The sequence below is a fragment of the Mesoplodon bidens genome (genome assembly GCF_964165515.1).
Source record: "Mesoplodon bidens genome assembly, chromosome: 19".
In the NCBI taxonomy this organism is placed as follows: domain Eukaryota; kingdom Metazoa; phylum Chordata; class Mammalia; order Artiodactyla; family Ziphiidae; genus Mesoplodon; species Mesoplodon bidens.
The window spans coordinates 42,802,593-42,820,766 of NC_138179.1; the positions used below are offsets into that span (position 1 = coordinate 42,802,593).

Genomic DNA, 18,174 nt, shown 5'->3' on the forward strand with positions numbered 1-18,174 from the left:
AAAATAAGACCCGGAGTATTCATTTGTTGTCCCTGGTTCTTTTTCTGCAAAACTTGACATTGTTTTCAAGACTAGCCCATGACAACCTTTGTGGCTGAGGCAGGGGGCACTTGCTCTGGATCCCAAATGGAAGATTCCACCCACCCCTGTCGTCAGGGTCGTCTTAGACCTGTGACTTCACCACCCTGGCCCTCAGTTTCTTCATCTCTGAGAGAAAGGTTAACTCATCCGGAGGCTTGGATTCAGCAGGGGTGTGTCGCCTTCATGCCATTGGCATGAGGGACACGTGGGTTGAATGGACCATGTGAGCTTATTGATGCTGGGTTTGTGACTGTAGGGTTTTTCTGCTTCTATGTTTTTCTGTAGTTAGCCTTCATTTCTTTCTTAATTGTACCTTCTGAAGGAACTTTATAAGATTAGATTTGGACCTAGAATTATTTTCATTTCCCTTGGCTCCTCTGTATGGATTTTACTAAATGCTTGATTTTACATAAATGCTTCTTAAAATCTGTGTTTTCAATGTACTCTTGACACCACCCCTTCACTTACTGAACTTCCCACATTTGCCTGTGTTCAAAGGGTGTTCAAAGTGGCAAGGGTGGCCCCACTTGTCACTGCTCTGCTGTTTGCTCTGCATCGGGACTGGCCTCCTTGTACTCAGGGGCCACCATGGGATCCAACCAACATCTGAGTCTAGGTGGAGCTCTGGGGCCTGCTGGCCCGTTCTCACAAGGCTTTGGAAGCTAACTGCGCACCGTCCATGTGTTTTGGATTTCAGTCATTTGTCCTCTTGGCATTAAATAATCCAAATTGGGATAGTCTTTACACAGTCAGCCCTCCCTATCCTCGGGTTCCAAATCCACAGATTCAACCAACTGTGGGCCAAAAATATTCAGGAAAAAAAAAAATCCAGGAAGTTCCAAAAAGCGAAACTTGAATTTACCACATGCTGGCAACTATCTACATAGCATTTACCTTGTATTTACAACAGTTTACATAGTGTTGACTTTGTATTAGGTGTTATAAGTAATCTAAGGATGATTTAAAGTGTAAAGGAGGATGTACGTTGGTTATATGCAAATGCTACACCATTTTATATAAGGGACTTGAGCATCCTCAGATTTTGTATCTGTCAGGGTCCTGGAACCAACCCCTTATGGGTATGGAGGGATGACTGTACTAGGGGTTTTCCAGCACCCAAAGTCTGCACACGTGACCAGGTACAGCCTCCCCCATTTCTCCCTGCAGCCAGCTTTTACCTTTCACTCTCACAGTTTTCTGCACATTTCTGGTTCAATATTTTTTAAAAGTATTTCTTTTTCTTTTCAAAATGGAACATGCATTTTTCTCCCCAATATTCATTACCTAGTAGTAGATTTCTTTGGCCTTACCATAAGAATTTTTAAATGACTTACGTTTATTTTTATTAAATAAAATATATTTTATTTTTATAAAATAAAATATATTTTATTACTAAATATAATTGTAAGTGTATGAGTTAACATAAGCAGTCAAGTTTATATATATGTGTGTATATACGTATATGTAAATATTCAGATCTAATGTACAAAACCATCAACAATGAAAATTAAGTTCTAGATAAAGATATGCTTTCTTGTTTAACATACCTGGAATGAATTTACTTTGGTCTCTTTATTATATTCTATTCCCGACTGATTTTTTTTTTCTTAAAATAACATTCTTTTCAAATGTATTTGGTCATTATTTTCTTTATTTATAGAGCCTGGAGGACTTGTTCTGGAAAACAGCTATATAACAAAATAAAACAAATACTACTTGGCCTTTTCAACGAACTAATTCCAGTTTATTATAGGTAGAATTAAGGACCTTTCCAGTTCTGCCGCTAATCCTATTTCGATTTGTAAGTCTCTCTTCTAGTACTTAAAAATGATGTAAAAAACATGAAAAACACAGCTACAGTGTAGGAGTAGTAGAGCAGATGTTTTGTTACTGCCAAGAAGGCACAAAATGTGAAAAGGATGCAGGCATCCCAGTGTGATCTGTGGTCCCTCAAACCTGAGCAGGCCTCCTTCTCTCCCACACATAGGCAGACCATCTGGAAGCGGGTCCAGGGTGCTGTGACTCCCCTCCTGGCGAGCATGATATCTTTCATGGACAGAGATGGCAACCTTGAGCTGCTGGCCAACCCACATTCTCCGTCCTGGGCAAGAGATCTTTGGATGTTTATTTTCAGTGACGTTAAGCTTCTGAACATTCCTCTTGTGGCAAATGATACAAGGTGAATAGAAGACTTTCTTTTCGTGGGAAGGGAAGAAAACCCATAACATAGCAACAAACTTAATAGGCTCTCCCAGGTGTTTGATGAAATATAGTTATGGGTTTTAGAATCACATTTAAGTTGGCTCTTTTTGTAGCCTGAAGGGTCATGGCATTACAGTAACAAAAGAGTTGATGCGAGTTCTGAGAAATACTTGTTTCATTCTCAGCTTTCCTCATTTCCCTGTTCTCAGAGCACCCATTGCAGTTAAAATGGCCAGCTTCCACCTCGTCTACACTGGCGAAGCTGCACGTAGGAGAGCGTTTGTGTTGATTTTCCTGCTCCTCCTGCCAATGGCGGGAACCACGAAGCCTATCCCTAGACCCGATCTTGTGTAACTCAAGCTCAGCTGGCCTGCCAGAACCTTCCTGTTTGGATTTCAGGGGGCTTCGATTCTCTTTGCCTAGGTATAGGGTAAGGGTGGGTTCAGATGCCACCAGACTGGTTCTGCCCAAGACTTCCAAGCAACCTACTTGACCCCTTCCAGCCGTGGTTTGTTTTTGTTTTGTCTGTTAAACCAAGAGGTGACATAAGATCATCCTTGAGCTCCTTTATAACATAAAGCTGAGCTGTTCAATAGACCAGGGGACTGTCTTTGTAGCCCACTAAGCCTCCCAGTTCTTAAGGATGGAGAGGAATTGGCATCAGGAGTGGATCTTGTCTTGTGTCTTGAGCGGCGTCTCACTAACCACATTCTTGGTCCTTGTTTGGCCGATTGCAGGTCTAAAGGGGAGATGTCCTACATCATGGTGCAGAACTACATGAACTTCTCGGAGGACACTTCCAACAGTGTCCCGTTTAGCTGGAGAATCAAGGACTATCTGGAGGAGCTGTGGGTCCACACTCAGTACATCACGAGAGATGAAGGTGAGCCCAGCGATGGTGGGAGGGGACGTGTTCTGGCAGGAGGAGACCCTGCTACCCTGTCATAGGTGGTCACCCCCATTCTGAGTTCCCTGGGCAACTAAGGCACAAGGACTCAAGATGTCCCCAGCTGGGCCCTTCTCAGCAACTGCCAGTGACCAGAGTAGAGTAATACCTTTGCCCAAACTGAGCCTGAGTCACAGGGCACCTTGCTCTGTTGTCACGTGCCAAGTAGTCTGGCCGCAGACATTCCAGGAAAACCAGTGGTCACACAGCACTTTTGGGAAAGTCATCTTTCATACATGAAGTAATCTTTTCAAAGTTTATGTATAGTACTGCTTTTTAAAAATACAGGACAAAGATGGTTACTAGACTTGTGGTAATCATTTCATAAGGTAGGCAGATGTCAAATCACTGAACCTAACATCACATGATATATCAACTTTATTTCAATTTTTTTAAAAAAGGAAAGATTTCTTAAAAAAATACTGGTCAGGGCTTCCCTGGTGGCACAGTGGTTGAGAGTCCACCTGCCGAGGCAGGGGATACGGGTTTGTGCCCCGGTCCGGGAAGATCCCACATGCCGCGGAGCGGCTAGGCCTGTGAGCCATGGCCGCTGAGCCTGTGCGTCCGGAGCCTGTGCTCCGCAACGGGAGAGGCCACAACAGTGAGAGGCCCGCATACCGCAAAAAAAAAAAAAAAAAAAAAAATACTGGTCAAAATACTTGAAGATGAACTTATTTTTCTAGGTATGCATTCTGCCACTCTTCCTGAACAAACCTGAAGCAGTCTCTCTCCTGAAGAGAGAGTATTTCTCTTTCTCATACCATATCCTAACTGACCCTACTTTTCTATAATAGCATATGACTCGGGGGCCAGCACCCCATCCACTAGAAGGCAGATCTTTTTGGTTTGAGCAGCATATGACCCCAGCCCCTGGAGGGCAACCCACTCATCCCTGGTTTGCTTGGGTCTGGGGTTCCCAAAGCACATTATGACTTGGTAGGAATAAACTTGGTCTACCCCAGATTGTGTTCTCTTTGGGGCTGGCTAGGCTTTTATGACCGGAATGGAACATTCCTTCTGACTTTGTTTCTGTTATTCCACTGGGAAGATATCTAAAGTGTCCAGAAATGATGATCAAAAATGATGATTAAAAAGGCAGCCTTATTAGAACCATGTCCATGTCCCTGCATTCAGCGGGAAAAGGGAGTCATGGTCAACATCCTCACCCCAAGCCGTTCTCCATCTCCCCCCTCACCCACCCCCGGCAGGACTGGCAGAGAAGTTAGTGGAGCTCTTTCAGCAGACCTCACTGGGCAGGTTTCTTGCTCAGCTCACTGTAGACCAGCGGCAAGAACTTCTTCAGTGCTACCTGAAGGACTTCCTTCTCTTGACCATGAGAGTGTCCACTTGGGAAGAGTTAAACGTAAGTACTGACTGGGGGCAGGGTGAGGCTGGTATAACATGGACAAGATGCCAACATGGGAACTTTTCCTCAACTACTGGAGCTGTAGTGTTCGTGGAACAGAATGTGGTCCAAGAGGACAGTGGTGGTATGAGAAAATGCCACTCACACCCTCAGAACCCTTGGGGCTGGATGCTTAGCCCACTGACCAGCGCCCCTAAAACATGGAGCTTTTATTAACAGGAAGAAGACCTCTGATTTCCTGTGACACCTTCCTTTTAAATGTTTAATTTTTCTTGAAGAAACTTAGGTAAATATTTAACTGATCACAGCAAGGTAATAATAATAATAATAACTAAAATTTCAACGGAAATATTGAAGATGTCAAACTTCAGTACCTAAAAAAGGAAACTAACAGATTTGAGGAAAACATACTTACAACCAACATGATTAAGGGTTAATAAAGTATTCTTAGGATACAATAAGAAAATCTCCTAATTTTTAAAAATGAGTGAAAGTTATCAATTAACTATTAACAGAATAATTATACAGATGTCCAGAAAACACTGGAAAAAGTGCTCAGCCTCACCAGTAAATCAACAAGGCATGAACAACTTTTAGATACGATCTTTACTTGTTCTTGTGGCAAAACTGGTTTTTAAAACAGCCAGGAGTTCCTCCATTGCCAATGGCGGTGTGAACGGCGTGGTGCTTCTGGAAAACCATCTGTCGGGATGAATGAAGAACTTCACAAAATCTGAACTGGTGATTCTGTCCTGAGAACGTTGTCGGAGACATGGACAAATATTTTATTCACGGGAATGTTCTTTGCAGTTTTATTTCTAAAAACAGAAAATTAGAAACAATGTAATTGTCTTAAAATAAGGGTTGGACAAATATTTGTACAGCCATTTGACTGGTTATTGCGCAGCCATTAAAAACGATGTCCTCGAGCATGCTCGTGATAGAGAAATGCTTGTAATGTAAAGTGGAAAAAAATCAGGAATACTCTATGACCCTAATTTGGGGACCACAGGGAGAAGAGGTATGGATCCAAAAACGTCTAGAAGGGACGACACCAAAAAGTAAACGAGGGATACTAATAGTGTGCATGGTTTTTAATTTTCTTTTTGTCATTTTTGAATAGTTCTGGTTTCCCACAAGGAAAGTGTATCTTTTTAAAAAAATAATTTACAAGTATATAGTAAAAGCTTGTTTCTCATCCCAGGTTCTGCAGATGGCTCTGGGGTCCTGCATCAATCAGCTGAAGGCAGGAAGGCCAGCGGAAGAGATCTCCTTACCGTCCGTGCACCTTGCCTACCAGCATTTCAGGAGCCGGCTACAGAACTTCTCCAGGATCTTGACCATCTACCCCCCAGTTCTACAGAGCCTTACAAAAGGCACCTGGAACCACAGCTGGGCCGGACATGAGATGGTATGGCCCCTCTTAGGGGCATCACGTGCCTGCAGCCAGGCTTGGCCTCCTCAAGCGAGTGGGCGGTTGCTCCCACCACCGCCCTGGGAAGGGAAAGCTTATGGACCACGTTCCAAATGGGAAACATCTTCATGGGGCACACATGTCAGTGTGACTCCTCAGTTAGAACGCATGTAACTCATGCTTCCTAGATCCCAAGACAATGAAAGGTGAAGCTACAAGCCTGGAACACAAGAACACACTGGGCTAACAGCCAGGGCCTCCGACTTAATGGTTAGAGCAGCCCAGTGGGGGTCGGGGGACAGGCTGCTCAGTCACGGGCGTGTTCTCTGCCCCCCAGAGTCTGGATGTGTTCGCAGCAGTGGCCTGTGCTGAAATGCTGACAGAAAACCTCCTGAAGCCCAGTCCCCAAGCTTGGTTACAGACGGTGAAGAATCTTTGCATGCCGCTGGAGCTCCTCTGCTCAGATGGGTACCTGCAGGGCAGCGGGATGGTGACCAGAGCCGTCATCAGGGACGTCAGGTGAGACCCAGGAGTCCCGGGCACGTCAGGGAGAGGGCAGATGCTCCTGCCACAGGAAGTGGGCCTGTCCTCATTCATTCTTTAACGTCTCTTGAACCCTTACTAAACGCCAGGCATCGTTTTGATCTTAGAGAGCTGTACTTCCAGGGAGTGCATGGAGTGATGGGGGTGATGAAAAGGTGAGCAGATTATGATGATCCTGAGGGAGAAGCAGCAGCTGCAAAGGACCCCAGCAGGGCAGCAGAGAGGGAACACACAGGGTAGACTTCCCAGGGGACAAGTCCTGTGCTGGCCTTTAAGGGCGAGGTGGGACTCACTGGACACAGGCAGAGGCGCAGAACTTGAGATGTCCCAGCTGAGAGTCTGAGGGGAGGGGCGGAAAGAGACAAAGTGTGTGGAGGTCAGGGAGCACATCACAAAGGGCTTCTACCTAATTCTTTCACCCACCTTCATGCCCGGTCCTTTTCTTATCTTTCAACTCCTGTGCCTTGGAACTGCCTCCCTGCCCCTCTTCATTTGTCTCAGGCGCTTTTGTCAGAGCTGAGTGAGGGACCCCCTCTCTCGACAGAACCCACTGGAATCGCATTTTCTCCATTGCGCTCTTTGTGGAGCATGTGCTCCTGGGGACCGAGAACTATATTCCCGAGCTGTGCAAGCTGGTGACAGAGTATGTCTTCTTGCTGAACAAGGTGAGTGCGAAGGCTTGGCCAGTCAGGCACTGGTCTGCCTCTTTGTAAGACAAAGAACAATTGAGATGTGACCTGACTTTTATCATCTTGGTGGTATATCCCCTTTCTGCTCTGAGAGTTTTATCTAGAAGTGCGAAGGAAAGTGATTTCATCACATAGGTCACTAAAATTTTGGTATTTAATATTTTAATATTTACCCTCTCCTGAATGTTAAGTCAGGGTGTGTCATTTAGGGTTCCTTGCAGGAAAAGGAACTATTCATGCAGTAAGTACACTTGGGAAACCTTTGGGAGGACTGAAGGGTGGGCTCCAGCCAGGCCTCCAGTGGCCCCAGACCAAACCAGCAGCCATGGAGAGAGCTGCTTCCCACTGCCACGGTCAGGAAGATGGGGGTGTAGGAGAATGCCACTGGGCCTGTGGACTTCCAAACACAGTGTTGTCGGTGGGACCAAGGGGGCAGGAAGCCCATGTCTCTGCCCCTCTACGCCCTTTATAAAGTTGGTGACACACAGGATAGTACGTTGTAGAAAAAGTGACTGTCCTTTCAGCATCAGTGGCAACTCAGGGAAGACAGTGTCTGCCTACTGGGAACCTCACACAAGCACTGCCAGCAGCTTTGCTGTACAGCCTTTGAAATGTCCTTTTGTGACTGGCTTATTTCACTAAGCATCATGTTCTCAAGGTTTATCCACATTGTAGCAGGTGTCAGAATTTCCTTCCTTTTTAAAGCTAAATAAGACTCCACTGTATGGATAGAGCACATTCTGTTTATCCATCCATCTGTTAATGGACATTTGGGTTGTTTCCACCTTTTGATGATTGTAAATAATGCTGCTCTGAACCTGGGTGTACAAGTATCTGTTTGAGTCACTACTTTTAATTTTTGGGGGTGTGTACTTAAGAGTGGAATTGCTGAATCATATGGTAATTCTATGTTTGACATTTTGAGGAATCACCATACTGTTTTCCACAGTTGCCACACCATTTTACTTCCCCACCAGCAATGCCCCAGGGCTCCAATTTCTCCACATCCCTGCTAACACTTGTTATTTTCCATTTTTGTAAATAATAGCCCTCCTAATGGGTATGAAGTGATATCTCATTGTGGTTTTTGATTTGTATTTCCCTAATGACTAGTGATGTTGAGCATTTTTTCATGTGCTTATTGCCTATTTGTATATCTTCTTTGGAAAATGTCTATTCAAGTCCTTTGGCCTTTTTTCAATCTTTTGATTAACGGATCAAATTTAGCAGGGTATTAAAAACTAATATCATTGCCAAGTAAGATTAATCCTGGGAATTCAAGGATAGCTCAAAATCATAAAATCGATAAGTGTCATCAGTTATGTAACAAATTAAAAGAAAAACTCCAAAAGATGATTTCCAAAGGTGCAGAAAAAGCATTTGATAAAATTTATAATTTGGTACAAAGATACTCTTGCCAAATTAGGAATAGAAAGGAACTCTCCTTCAGCGGATAATGCCCAAGGTGTATACCTAATAGAAAAACATCTATAGCAAACATTATACCTAACCAGAAAATTCCCAAATCACACCCATTAAACTCACTATCTTATATCATTAAAGATGTGCATTTCCTAAAAAACAGTGTTTCCACTTCTAAATATATATCCTAGAGAATTTTCCCATTTGTACTCAGACACATGGAAGAATGTTGGGTGCAGAAATGTTTGTAATTGCAGGAAATTGGGAACATTCTAAATGTCCATTAATGGGAAAACAGGTGACCAGTATCAACAAGTACCATACAGCAGTTAACATGAATGATCTGAACCTACTTGTATCAACAAAAAAAGCAAGTTGCAGAAGCTTAGGTACAGTGTGATGTCCCTGATAGAAAGTTTACAACATTCAAAGCAACAAGATTTTTATGCATGCACCCAAATCTAGTGGAAGTGGGAATTTAGGAATGTGATTCTCTGGGGCTGGGTGGAGGGTGGGGGATGGAAATATGATCAGAAAAGGATACACTTGGAGTTGAAGCTGCACCTGTAACGTTTTGTTTCTTTAGAAACTGATAAAGCATATATTCAAAAAAAATGCTATGATTGGGCTTCCCTGGTGGTGCAGTGGTTGAGAATCTGCCTGCTAATGCAGGGGACACGGGTTCGAGCCCTGGTCTGGGAAGATCCCACGTGCCGCGGAGCAGCTAGGCCCGTGAGCCACAACTACTGAGCCTGCGCGTCTGGAGCCTGTGCTCCGCAACAAGAGAGGCCGCGATAGTGAGAGCCCCGCGCACCGCGATGAAGAGTGGCCCCCGCTTGCCACAACTAGAGAAAGCCCTCGCACAGAAATGAAGACCCAACACAGCCATAAATAAATAAATAAATAAATAAATAAATAAATGAATGAATGAATGAATGAATGAATGAATGAATAAATAAATAATAAATAAATAAATAATAGCCAAGCCTTTGAAGCCCTTTAAAAAAAAAAATGCTATGATTACTTAAAGTTTGGTCGATACGCAGATGGTCATTATATTATCCTTTATAGCTTGAAATAGCTCATAACGGGAGGAGGGGGATAGACCTTAAAAGAAAAAAAGGAAGAGGGGAAAAATCAGAAGCCGAGAATATCGACCTTCTCCCCAAAGCAGCATAGTCACAAAGGGCATTCAAAGTTAAAGAAACTGCTAAATAAATTTTAAAAAACCTTGCACTGCAGACACCAGAGCCCTAACTGCCCAGCTTCGCCAGCAGCAGAGGGGATGTTGTGTCTTGTTGCCTTTGTTGCCTGGCTGACTCCTGCCCTTCCTCACTGCTAATTAGCTTCCCTCCTCCTCCCGCTGCCTTTCTCCTTCAGTGCCTGCAAGAGGACTCTGACATCAAGACTCACAGGCCTTTCGTCGCAGTGATGACCACTCTTTGTAAATGTAAGAACCAGGTCAGCAGGAGCCTCACCAGGTGAGATCTTGGGTTTGGGATCTGCAAGGGAGAGAATTCAGAACATTTTGTATTTTTTGCTTCTCACGGCCAGCTTCTCTGCTTCAGAATTGGTCACCCTTCTTGGCTTCTAGGTTTGGGGTGAAGCCGTGCCCCATCTGCCTGGGAGATGCACAGGATCCTGTCTGCCTGCCCTGTGACCATGTATTCTGCGAGCGCTGCGTCAAAGTTCACCTCACCCAAGGGCAGATGGGATGCCCCTATTGTTTAACTGACTTGCCAGACAGCTTCTCTCCTTCTGTTTCCCAGGAGCACCGGTAAAACACCCTTTCTCTTGAGAAAGCTTCCTCTTTTTTCTTCCTTTTTTGCAAATACAGTATTCAGAAATATATTAATCTTAGAAAGCCTGACAGAGAAGTGTTCTAAGAAAGACAACTAACTACTTATGTACCTTTATAAACACCTAGTATCTGAAAATTATCCTCTCCTCAAGACATACATGTATACAGATTAGGGAGATAGAAAAATTAGAGGAAATAAACCAGAAAGTCGTAAACTAAATAAAGCCATCACAAGTGACCCAAAGAATTTAGATGCAACTGGTTTATCCTCTTGATATGTAAATTCCGTCCATGTTCTATGTCCTGAGGATAAAGCTAGCTCTTATCTGGCTAAGTGCCTTTCAGGGCAGTAGTTAAAATTAGCCTAAGTGGTTGGTTTTCCTTCCCGTTTTCCTCCATTCTGATGCCTCCTGAAAGCGGAGCACAAGACAAGCCCAGTGGATGGGATCTTTGAGAAACTCTTGGGATATGAAGACTATTGCTAGATGGTCCAAATGATCAAAGTGTTTCTCAAAAGAGCCAAGTGTATGTACTGTCTGCAGTTTTGGAGATTGGTTCCAATCAATGTAAGGAAATACTTGCATCTTTTAATTAAAAAAAAAAAATGCTGTCCAAATCCCAAAGCACTCTATAGGGAGGGATTCTGGAACACATTCTACAAGCCTTTTGACCGTGGTTTTCAACGATTCCTAAGGGAGGTCATCGAGAAACATGCTCGCTTCCGGCAGATGTGCAATAGTTTCTTTGTGGACCTAGTTTCCACCATGTGCTTCAAAGACAATTCTCCACCTCAGAAGGATGTGGTCGATATTCTGCTGTCTTTACTCTTTGTAGAGAAGGAGCTCTTTCGAGAGGCTTCCCAAAGTGAGTGGCTTTCTTCTTATAGACTTAAAAATTCAGTTCTTCATCTCACTCTTTACGTCTGATGTGAACGATGATCTACCTTTCTCCTTCTGGTTTAAGGACGCCGTGAACACACAAAATCTCTTTCTCCTTTTGCTGATGTTGTGGATAAGACCCCTGTCATCCGCTCAGTGGTACTGAAACTGCTTTTGAAGTACAGGTGAGCACCACGAACGTGGAGTTGCCTCTAGCATGCCTTGACTTCTTTTTATTCTCCTCGTGGCTTTTTCTTTGCTGCCAAGCATTCTTTGCAGAACCTGTAGCTAGTTCATGATTTGGGGAAGCTTTTTCAGCAAGAGACCCCCTTGTTCCTTTATCCGTATGGGTTGTGTCCTTGACATATTCACATACTGGCTATGAGTTCAGTGTGCCTACAAGCACATGGTTAGGAAGAAGAAGACAGATTTGGGGGAAGGGTGCAAGGTGTCGTGACACATGCAGGAAGTCGGGAGTCAGGAATCTGCGGTTCTCATCTCAGTTCCACAGCTACAAAGTTTTGTGTTTTTTTTGGATGATAAGTTAGAATCTCCCCTCACCCTCCTTGCCCTTGATGTTGTCTGAGTTTTGCTTCAGCTCTTAAGTTTCTCTGATTCTATAAATGGACAGAGAAGCCCATGTAGTGCTTCAGCTCAATGGTCTTGTCAAATTATGCTATTTTAGAACTTTCTTAGAAAGCTGATCTGTAGGGGGCTTCCCTGGTGGAGCAGTGGTTAAGAGTCCACCTGCCAATGCAGGGGACACGGGTTCAAGCCCTGGTCCGGGAAGATCCCACATGCTGCAGAGCAGCTAAGCCCGTGCACCACAACTACTTGAGCCTGCTCTCTAGAGCCCGCAAGCCACAACCACTGAGCCTGCGTGCCACAGCTACTGAAGCCCGTGTGCCTAGAGCTCATGCTCCGCAACAAAAGAAGCCACTGCAATGAGAAGCCTGGGCACTGCAACAAAGAGTAGCCCCTGCTCACCACAACTAGAGAAAGCCCGTGCACAGCAACAAAGACCCAACGCAGCCAAAAATGAAAGAAAGAAAGAGCGAGAGAGAAAGAAAGAAAGCTGATCTGTATTCAGAGGCTCTTTTGGAAGATACTTGGTATCCTCAGCCTGTGTTCTGACTTGATAGAATACACCTTGAGGTGATGGGAAAATCAAGATGCTGTAAGAAAAGTTCCAATAGAAACAACTGTTTCTAACTTAAATGTCTGAAAGGTGACTCGGGATGGAGATTAGATTTACATTTAAGCATGGATCTGCTGCAGCCCTGTCCACGGACATGTTATTTTGCTTCTATTTTTTCCCCCCATTATTTGTGAAACAGTTTTTTCAAACAGGATTCCTGGAGGATTTTCAAATAAAATACTCTTAAAATACATTTTCTTACAGAACTAGTATCTTACTATACCTGAAAATGGCTTTTAAGGCATCCATGGAAAGAGTTGACTTGAGATGTGAGAAGAGCCTCTTTTGATATTCTGTGATTTTTATTAATTTTGGTAAATGTGTGAAATCTGTATTCATTTGAATCTCTTTGCTTAGAGAAAGGGAACAGTATCATCAACATGCATACCTCTTGACATATAGTGTAGACACATTAACATGAGAACAAACAATGCTTAAAGGTAAACACTTTGTTTTGAAATATTTAGAGAGTAAAATTTACAGAACTGATTTTGAAATAAAAATCTTGAGACATAAAACACAATTTAAAAATCTGCATTGTCATTCCCTGGGTTGAGAAATACTTGTTTGTGTCGTTACTTTTGTGATTCGAGTATTTTCGTGTATTAAGAATCAGTAAGGGGCTTCCCTGGTGGCGCAGTGGTTAAGAATCCGCCTGCCAGTGCAGGGGGCATGGGTTCGAGCCCTGGTCCGGGAAGATCCCACATGCCATGGAGCAACTAAGCCCGTGTGCAGTAACTACTGAGCCTGCGCTCTAGAGCCTGTGAGCCACAACTACTGAGCCCACGCGCCTAGAGCCTGTGCTCCGCAACAAGAGAAGCCCCCGCAATGAGAAACCCACTCACCGCAACTGGAGAAAGCCCGTGCACAGCAATGAAGACCCAACGCAGCCAAAAAGAAAAAAAAAAATCACTCAGACCAGACTTAGACATACTTTGTGGAAATGTAGGCATCCATTCTTTAGGCAGACCCGTGTGGGGGACAACGTTGATGAGACTACAAATAACACTAAGATATTATCTGGCTTTTTCAACATGTTGACATTTACACTGATGTTACTAAAGTAATGAAGGGTGAATGTGCTAGCATCTTAGCATGAGGAAAACCCTGGTATTGGCCATTGTTTCCATCACCAGCAAGCACATACAGTTTTTAAAAATGCCGATTTCACTTAATGTCCTTGACGAAGCTATAAAAATTCTTAGTTTTACTAAATCTCCACCTTTGATGATATGACTATTTAATATTCTGTTGAAATGAGAGATACACAGAAAGCAGTCCGGCTGCACACCAAGGTACAGGGTTATCTCAAGGAAAACCACTCATGCGGTTTTTGAGTTACATGCTAACTTGGCTGCTTCTTTTATGGAATACCACTTGCACTTGAAAGAGTGACTGACAAACAACACTTATTCAGACTTGGGCATTTGGCAGGTGTTTTCCTGAAACCAAGTGATGTGAGCCTGTCACATCAAGGAAGAGAACTGATGGTTTTGTTGCTAATGATAAAATTCAAGCTTTTAAGCAAATATTAAAATTTTGGCGGGAATTCTCTGGTAGCTCAGTGGTTAGGGCTCCACGCTTTCATTGCCAGGGGCCTGGGTTCAATCGCTGGTTGGGGAACTAAGATCCTGCAAGCCATGCAGTGTGGCCAAAAAAAAAAAAAAATACATTTAAAAAAAATTAAAAATTTGGAAAACTTGTATCCTCCACCAGGAGCCTATCAGCTTTCTAATACTTACAGACCTTTTGATGATAATGAATGTGAGGTTTTTAAAAATATATCATAAAATAAAAATGTGTCAACATTTGCCAGATCTGCACAGCTCAGTGAACCGGTATTTTTGAAGTGACTGATGCTTGATGTCAGAGAATTTTGCATTGATCAAAAAAATCCATTTGAAGTGCAAGGCAGACCATTTGATTTTAATGTAATTGACTATGAAAAGTGCATTGATAGGGTTTCAGATTGCACATTGCAACTAATTATCATTTATCAAGTTTTGGTGTAGTGTCAAAGGAGATTATTCACAGTTACCTGGAAAGGCTACTAAAATATTTCTCCCTTTTCCAGCTACATAATGTGTGAGACCAGATTTTCCTCATATAACTCAATATAGTGCAACCAATTAGAAGCAGAAGCAGATTTGAGAATCTAGTGAACTTCTGTCAAGCCGGGTGTTAAAGAGATTTGCAGGAATGAAAAACAGTACCCCTCTTCTTACTAATGAATTTTTGTTTTGGAAAAGCTTTTTAAAAATATGATTTATGTTAATATGTAATGAGTTTAGTATGGTTATTTTTAATGAATTGATAAATATTTTCAAATTTTTTCTGTTTTAATTTCTAATACTGTAAATATCAATAGATGTAATCCACAGAAACAAAAGCTCTCTGGGATTCTCAATAATTTTTAAGTCTGTAAAGGAGTCCTGGAGCCAAAAAGTTTGAGAACAGCTAGTCTAAAATAGGGAATATTATATTCCTCCAAGTTGGTGCTAGAATATTCTTCATAAGATCGTGTTACAAACTATACATACACATGTATGTATGTATACGTGTATATAATTATACAGGAAGGGGGGATGGATAACAGGCAGATAGATACATACATACATACCTTTTTTTTTTCTTTTTGGCAAAATGAGTTTCTAGACCTGAACTAACCAGGTATAATATTTCTCCTTCCATAGCTTCCATGACGTGAAGGATTACATTCAGGCTTATTTGTCCCAGTTAGAAAAGAAACCGTTCCTGGCTGAAGATAAAGCTGAATTGTATGTTCTCTTTAGCAACTGCCTGGAGGTAAGCTGATTATCACCTCCCTGCATTTCTTTTTCAAACTCTCCAAACCATGTGGTTTATGTGTTGGAATAGTGTTTTTCTGAAAATTTACAGACTATAGATTAGGTGGTAACATTAACAGATGCTCCGCTCCATGCAGGGGAAAAAAGTTTCAGAAACGTTGCTTCTGCCCTCAGCAGTTGTCTATATTGGCATTTATGTGCATGTGCATGAGGGGGGAAAAAAAGCATAGAAGAATATGCCACCAAAGTTGTCTCCAGGTGGTGAGATTGTGAATACTTTTAATTTTTATTCGCTTCATATTTTTGTTACTTCCAAAAATCTTACAACGCATATGAAACAATAATATTAGATTTAAAACATTTTCATCATAGCTTTTCTTTTTCCCCTCCTTCTTGCCCCTGAAATAAAAAGGGGTATTCGTTTTCCATGATTCAAAAAATGTACGCTCAAACCCACCACACTATTCTTTATCCTTCCTGCATTCTCCACGACCACACTGTGGAAATTTCGAAGGTGGGGGACTCGCAAATAAAAAAGAATAATATCCTTTCTTCCTGGTTCTATGTTCCCTAGGATTCAATACATGAGAAGAATAATACTTTCTTCATAAGGGATGAATCGAAATACCTAAGAGAGGAAGCCCAGTTCCTTAAGACGTACCGGCCAGTGGGATGCAGCCGAGAGCCCACTGGCGAGGCCTCGGTGGAGTACCTGCAGGAGATGGCCCGCATCCGCCTCTGTCTTGACAAGGCTTCTGAGATCCTCTCTGAGCTTCAGGACGGCTCAGGCAGGTCTTCTTCCCAAACTTTCTTGACCACAGGCCGGGAGCCCCCATGATTTAGAAATTCAGGAAGTGTGGGAAGCTGGTTCTCGGAGTAATACTGGTCTGTACCATGTCCCTTTTCTTCTAGATTAGTTCTTTCACTGTGAATTCCTCCCTAAAGGGGAGGCCCCGGAACTCTTACTAGCCTCTGTTCCAGACAGTTAACTAACAAGTACCCCCAGCCGTCACTCAGCCTTTCTCGTTGGCTCTGCAGAGATGGCGGAGGAGAAGTGTCGCTACCTGCGGCAGGTGGAGCACTTCTGTGCCCGGGTCCAGAATGACTGGTACCGAGTATACCTGGTGAGGAAGCTCACTAGCCAGCAGGGGATGGAGTTTGTGCGGAGCCTCTCCAGACAGGACCATCCGGCCCACTGGGTGTTTCCCAGGGGAGTCATTGCACAGCAGGTAAGAAGGGTGGTCTCAGCAGCCCCTGTGCTATCTCAGCTCCACACTGCCTGCCCCCCAACCCCAGGAGCGGGGCTGCTGCTGCTCCATTCCTCCCTTGACCTTCTCCCACACCCATCACGGAAAATGCGTGCATCTGTTCTGGTCTTCTCCTCTGTTTCTGTGCTTCAGTTGATTGACCCAGCTCGTGATCACGTTTAGACCGCCTGCCTAGGGGAAAGATATGTGTGTGCATGCGTGTGTATGTGTGATGTGTTTGTCACCTACCTGCGCAGCATATGTAGGCATCACTTCTGATAGAGTTTGACACAGGGAAAGCAAAATAATGATTCTGTGGCTTTGGCTTTTAGCAAATTGAAAGTCATTCAGCCAGGGATTTCTCTGGTGATGCAGTGGTGAGGACTTCATGCTCCCAATGCAGGGGGCCCGGGTTTGATCCCTAGTCAGGGAACTAGATCCTACATGCATGCCGCAACTAAGAGTCTGCATGCCACAACTAAGACCCAGCACAACCAGAAAAATAAATAAATACTTAAAAAAGAAAAATCCTTCAGCTTTCAGAATAAGCCCTTTTTATCCTTGGCAGGCGAGATAGGAAAGGACTAAGGATGACAGAGTTGCAGCCATTTTGGCTTCAGGGCTGCTCAGTGGTCCTTTCCTAGTGCTCAGAAAGGAATGAATTTTTACTGTCCTGGAGTTAGAAAAACGGCACTAAAAATCCTGGCTTTTTGTTTGCCCCCAGTTGGAGCTTAGGGCTAACGTATTGAAGTCCTTTGGTGCCCTACTCTGAGTGCCGAAGGAAAGCAGCCACAAGATCACCTCCCCCAGATTTTCACCCACTCCCCGCTCTTCATCTATTGAGGAGGTGCTTCCCAAACAGCAGTGGGATGTCATGCCTCAGTCTGGACCCGGAAACCGGGTTCAGCTGCCTTTAAACCTCTTATGATTGCCTGGTTCCTTTACCTATCAAGAAGGTTCTTCTTTCCTAAGCATTCCTCACACTGTCCTCACCATGATTAACCCCTGTGTTCCTGGGGTTGCAGAAGGATCATACAGGCCAGATGGATCAGTATCTGGTGCATGGGGACAACTACAAGGCTCTCCGCGATGCAGTGGGCAAAGCCATTCTGGAGTGCAAGCCCCTGGCCATTGAGACTGCTCTGGAGGTATGTTGGACTGGGGGACTGCTCTGTGTACACAGTGGCCCCTCAGAGCCTAAGTCTTGTCTTGTTGGTGTCAAATGATGCAGCGAAAGAGGCCCCACAGGGTGACATGCTGCATCAGAAGTCTTATGCTCACGGCCTCACAGGCTCGCCTGGCAAACGGGAGCATCAGTGGTTGATTTGGGGTGGTAGGTTTGCGTGAGGCCACCGGCACCTCCTTTCTGATTGATTCATTTATGTCCATTATTTTCTTTGAGACCCTGCTAAAAAGTCACTTCCTCCAAGATTCCTCAGCTCAGACATGTGATGGCACAGGAAGCAAAACCTGTATCTGTGTAGCCTCATAATTCCCATAGAGGCATATGCATGTGTTTATTTTAACAGATACAGGGTTCTTAGAATCTAATCTTTCAATTGTTCTGCTCATGTTTCCTT

At 43.7% G+C, this 18,174-nt stretch overlaps 1 protein-coding gene across 5 annotated transcripts in view; it reads left to right on the top strand.

The window, feature by feature from the left end:
• Positions 1–18,174, top strand: part of RNF213 (ring finger protein 213) — a 116,116-nt gene that overhangs the window by 77,475 nt on the left and 20,467 nt on the right. For all 5 annotated transcript variants that reach the window (XM_081220626.1, XM_081220628.1, XM_081220625.1 and 2 more), the window contains 14 exons: positions 2,069–2,260; positions 3,021–3,166; positions 4,438–4,592; positions 5,800–6,006; positions 6,347–6,528; positions 7,097–7,217; positions 10,044–10,144; positions 10,258–10,440; positions 11,159–11,328; positions 11,428–11,527; positions 15,234–15,345; positions 15,922–16,135; positions 16,386–16,576; positions 17,620–17,742. In XM_081220626.1, coding sequence (XP_081076752.1) covers positions 2,069–2,260; positions 3,021–3,166; positions 4,438–4,592; positions 5,800–6,006; positions 6,347–6,528; positions 7,097–7,217; positions 10,044–10,144; positions 10,258–10,440; positions 11,159–11,328; positions 11,428–11,527; positions 15,234–15,345; positions 15,922–16,135; positions 16,386–16,576; positions 17,620–17,742 — 2,197 coding nt within the window. The remainder of the gene's footprint in view (positions 1–2,068; positions 2,261–3,020; positions 3,167–4,437; positions 4,593–5,799; positions 6,007–6,346; positions 6,529–7,096; positions 7,218–10,043; positions 10,145–10,257; positions 10,441–11,158; positions 11,329–11,427; positions 11,528–15,233; positions 15,346–15,921; positions 16,136–16,385; positions 16,577–17,619; positions 17,743–18,174) is intronic.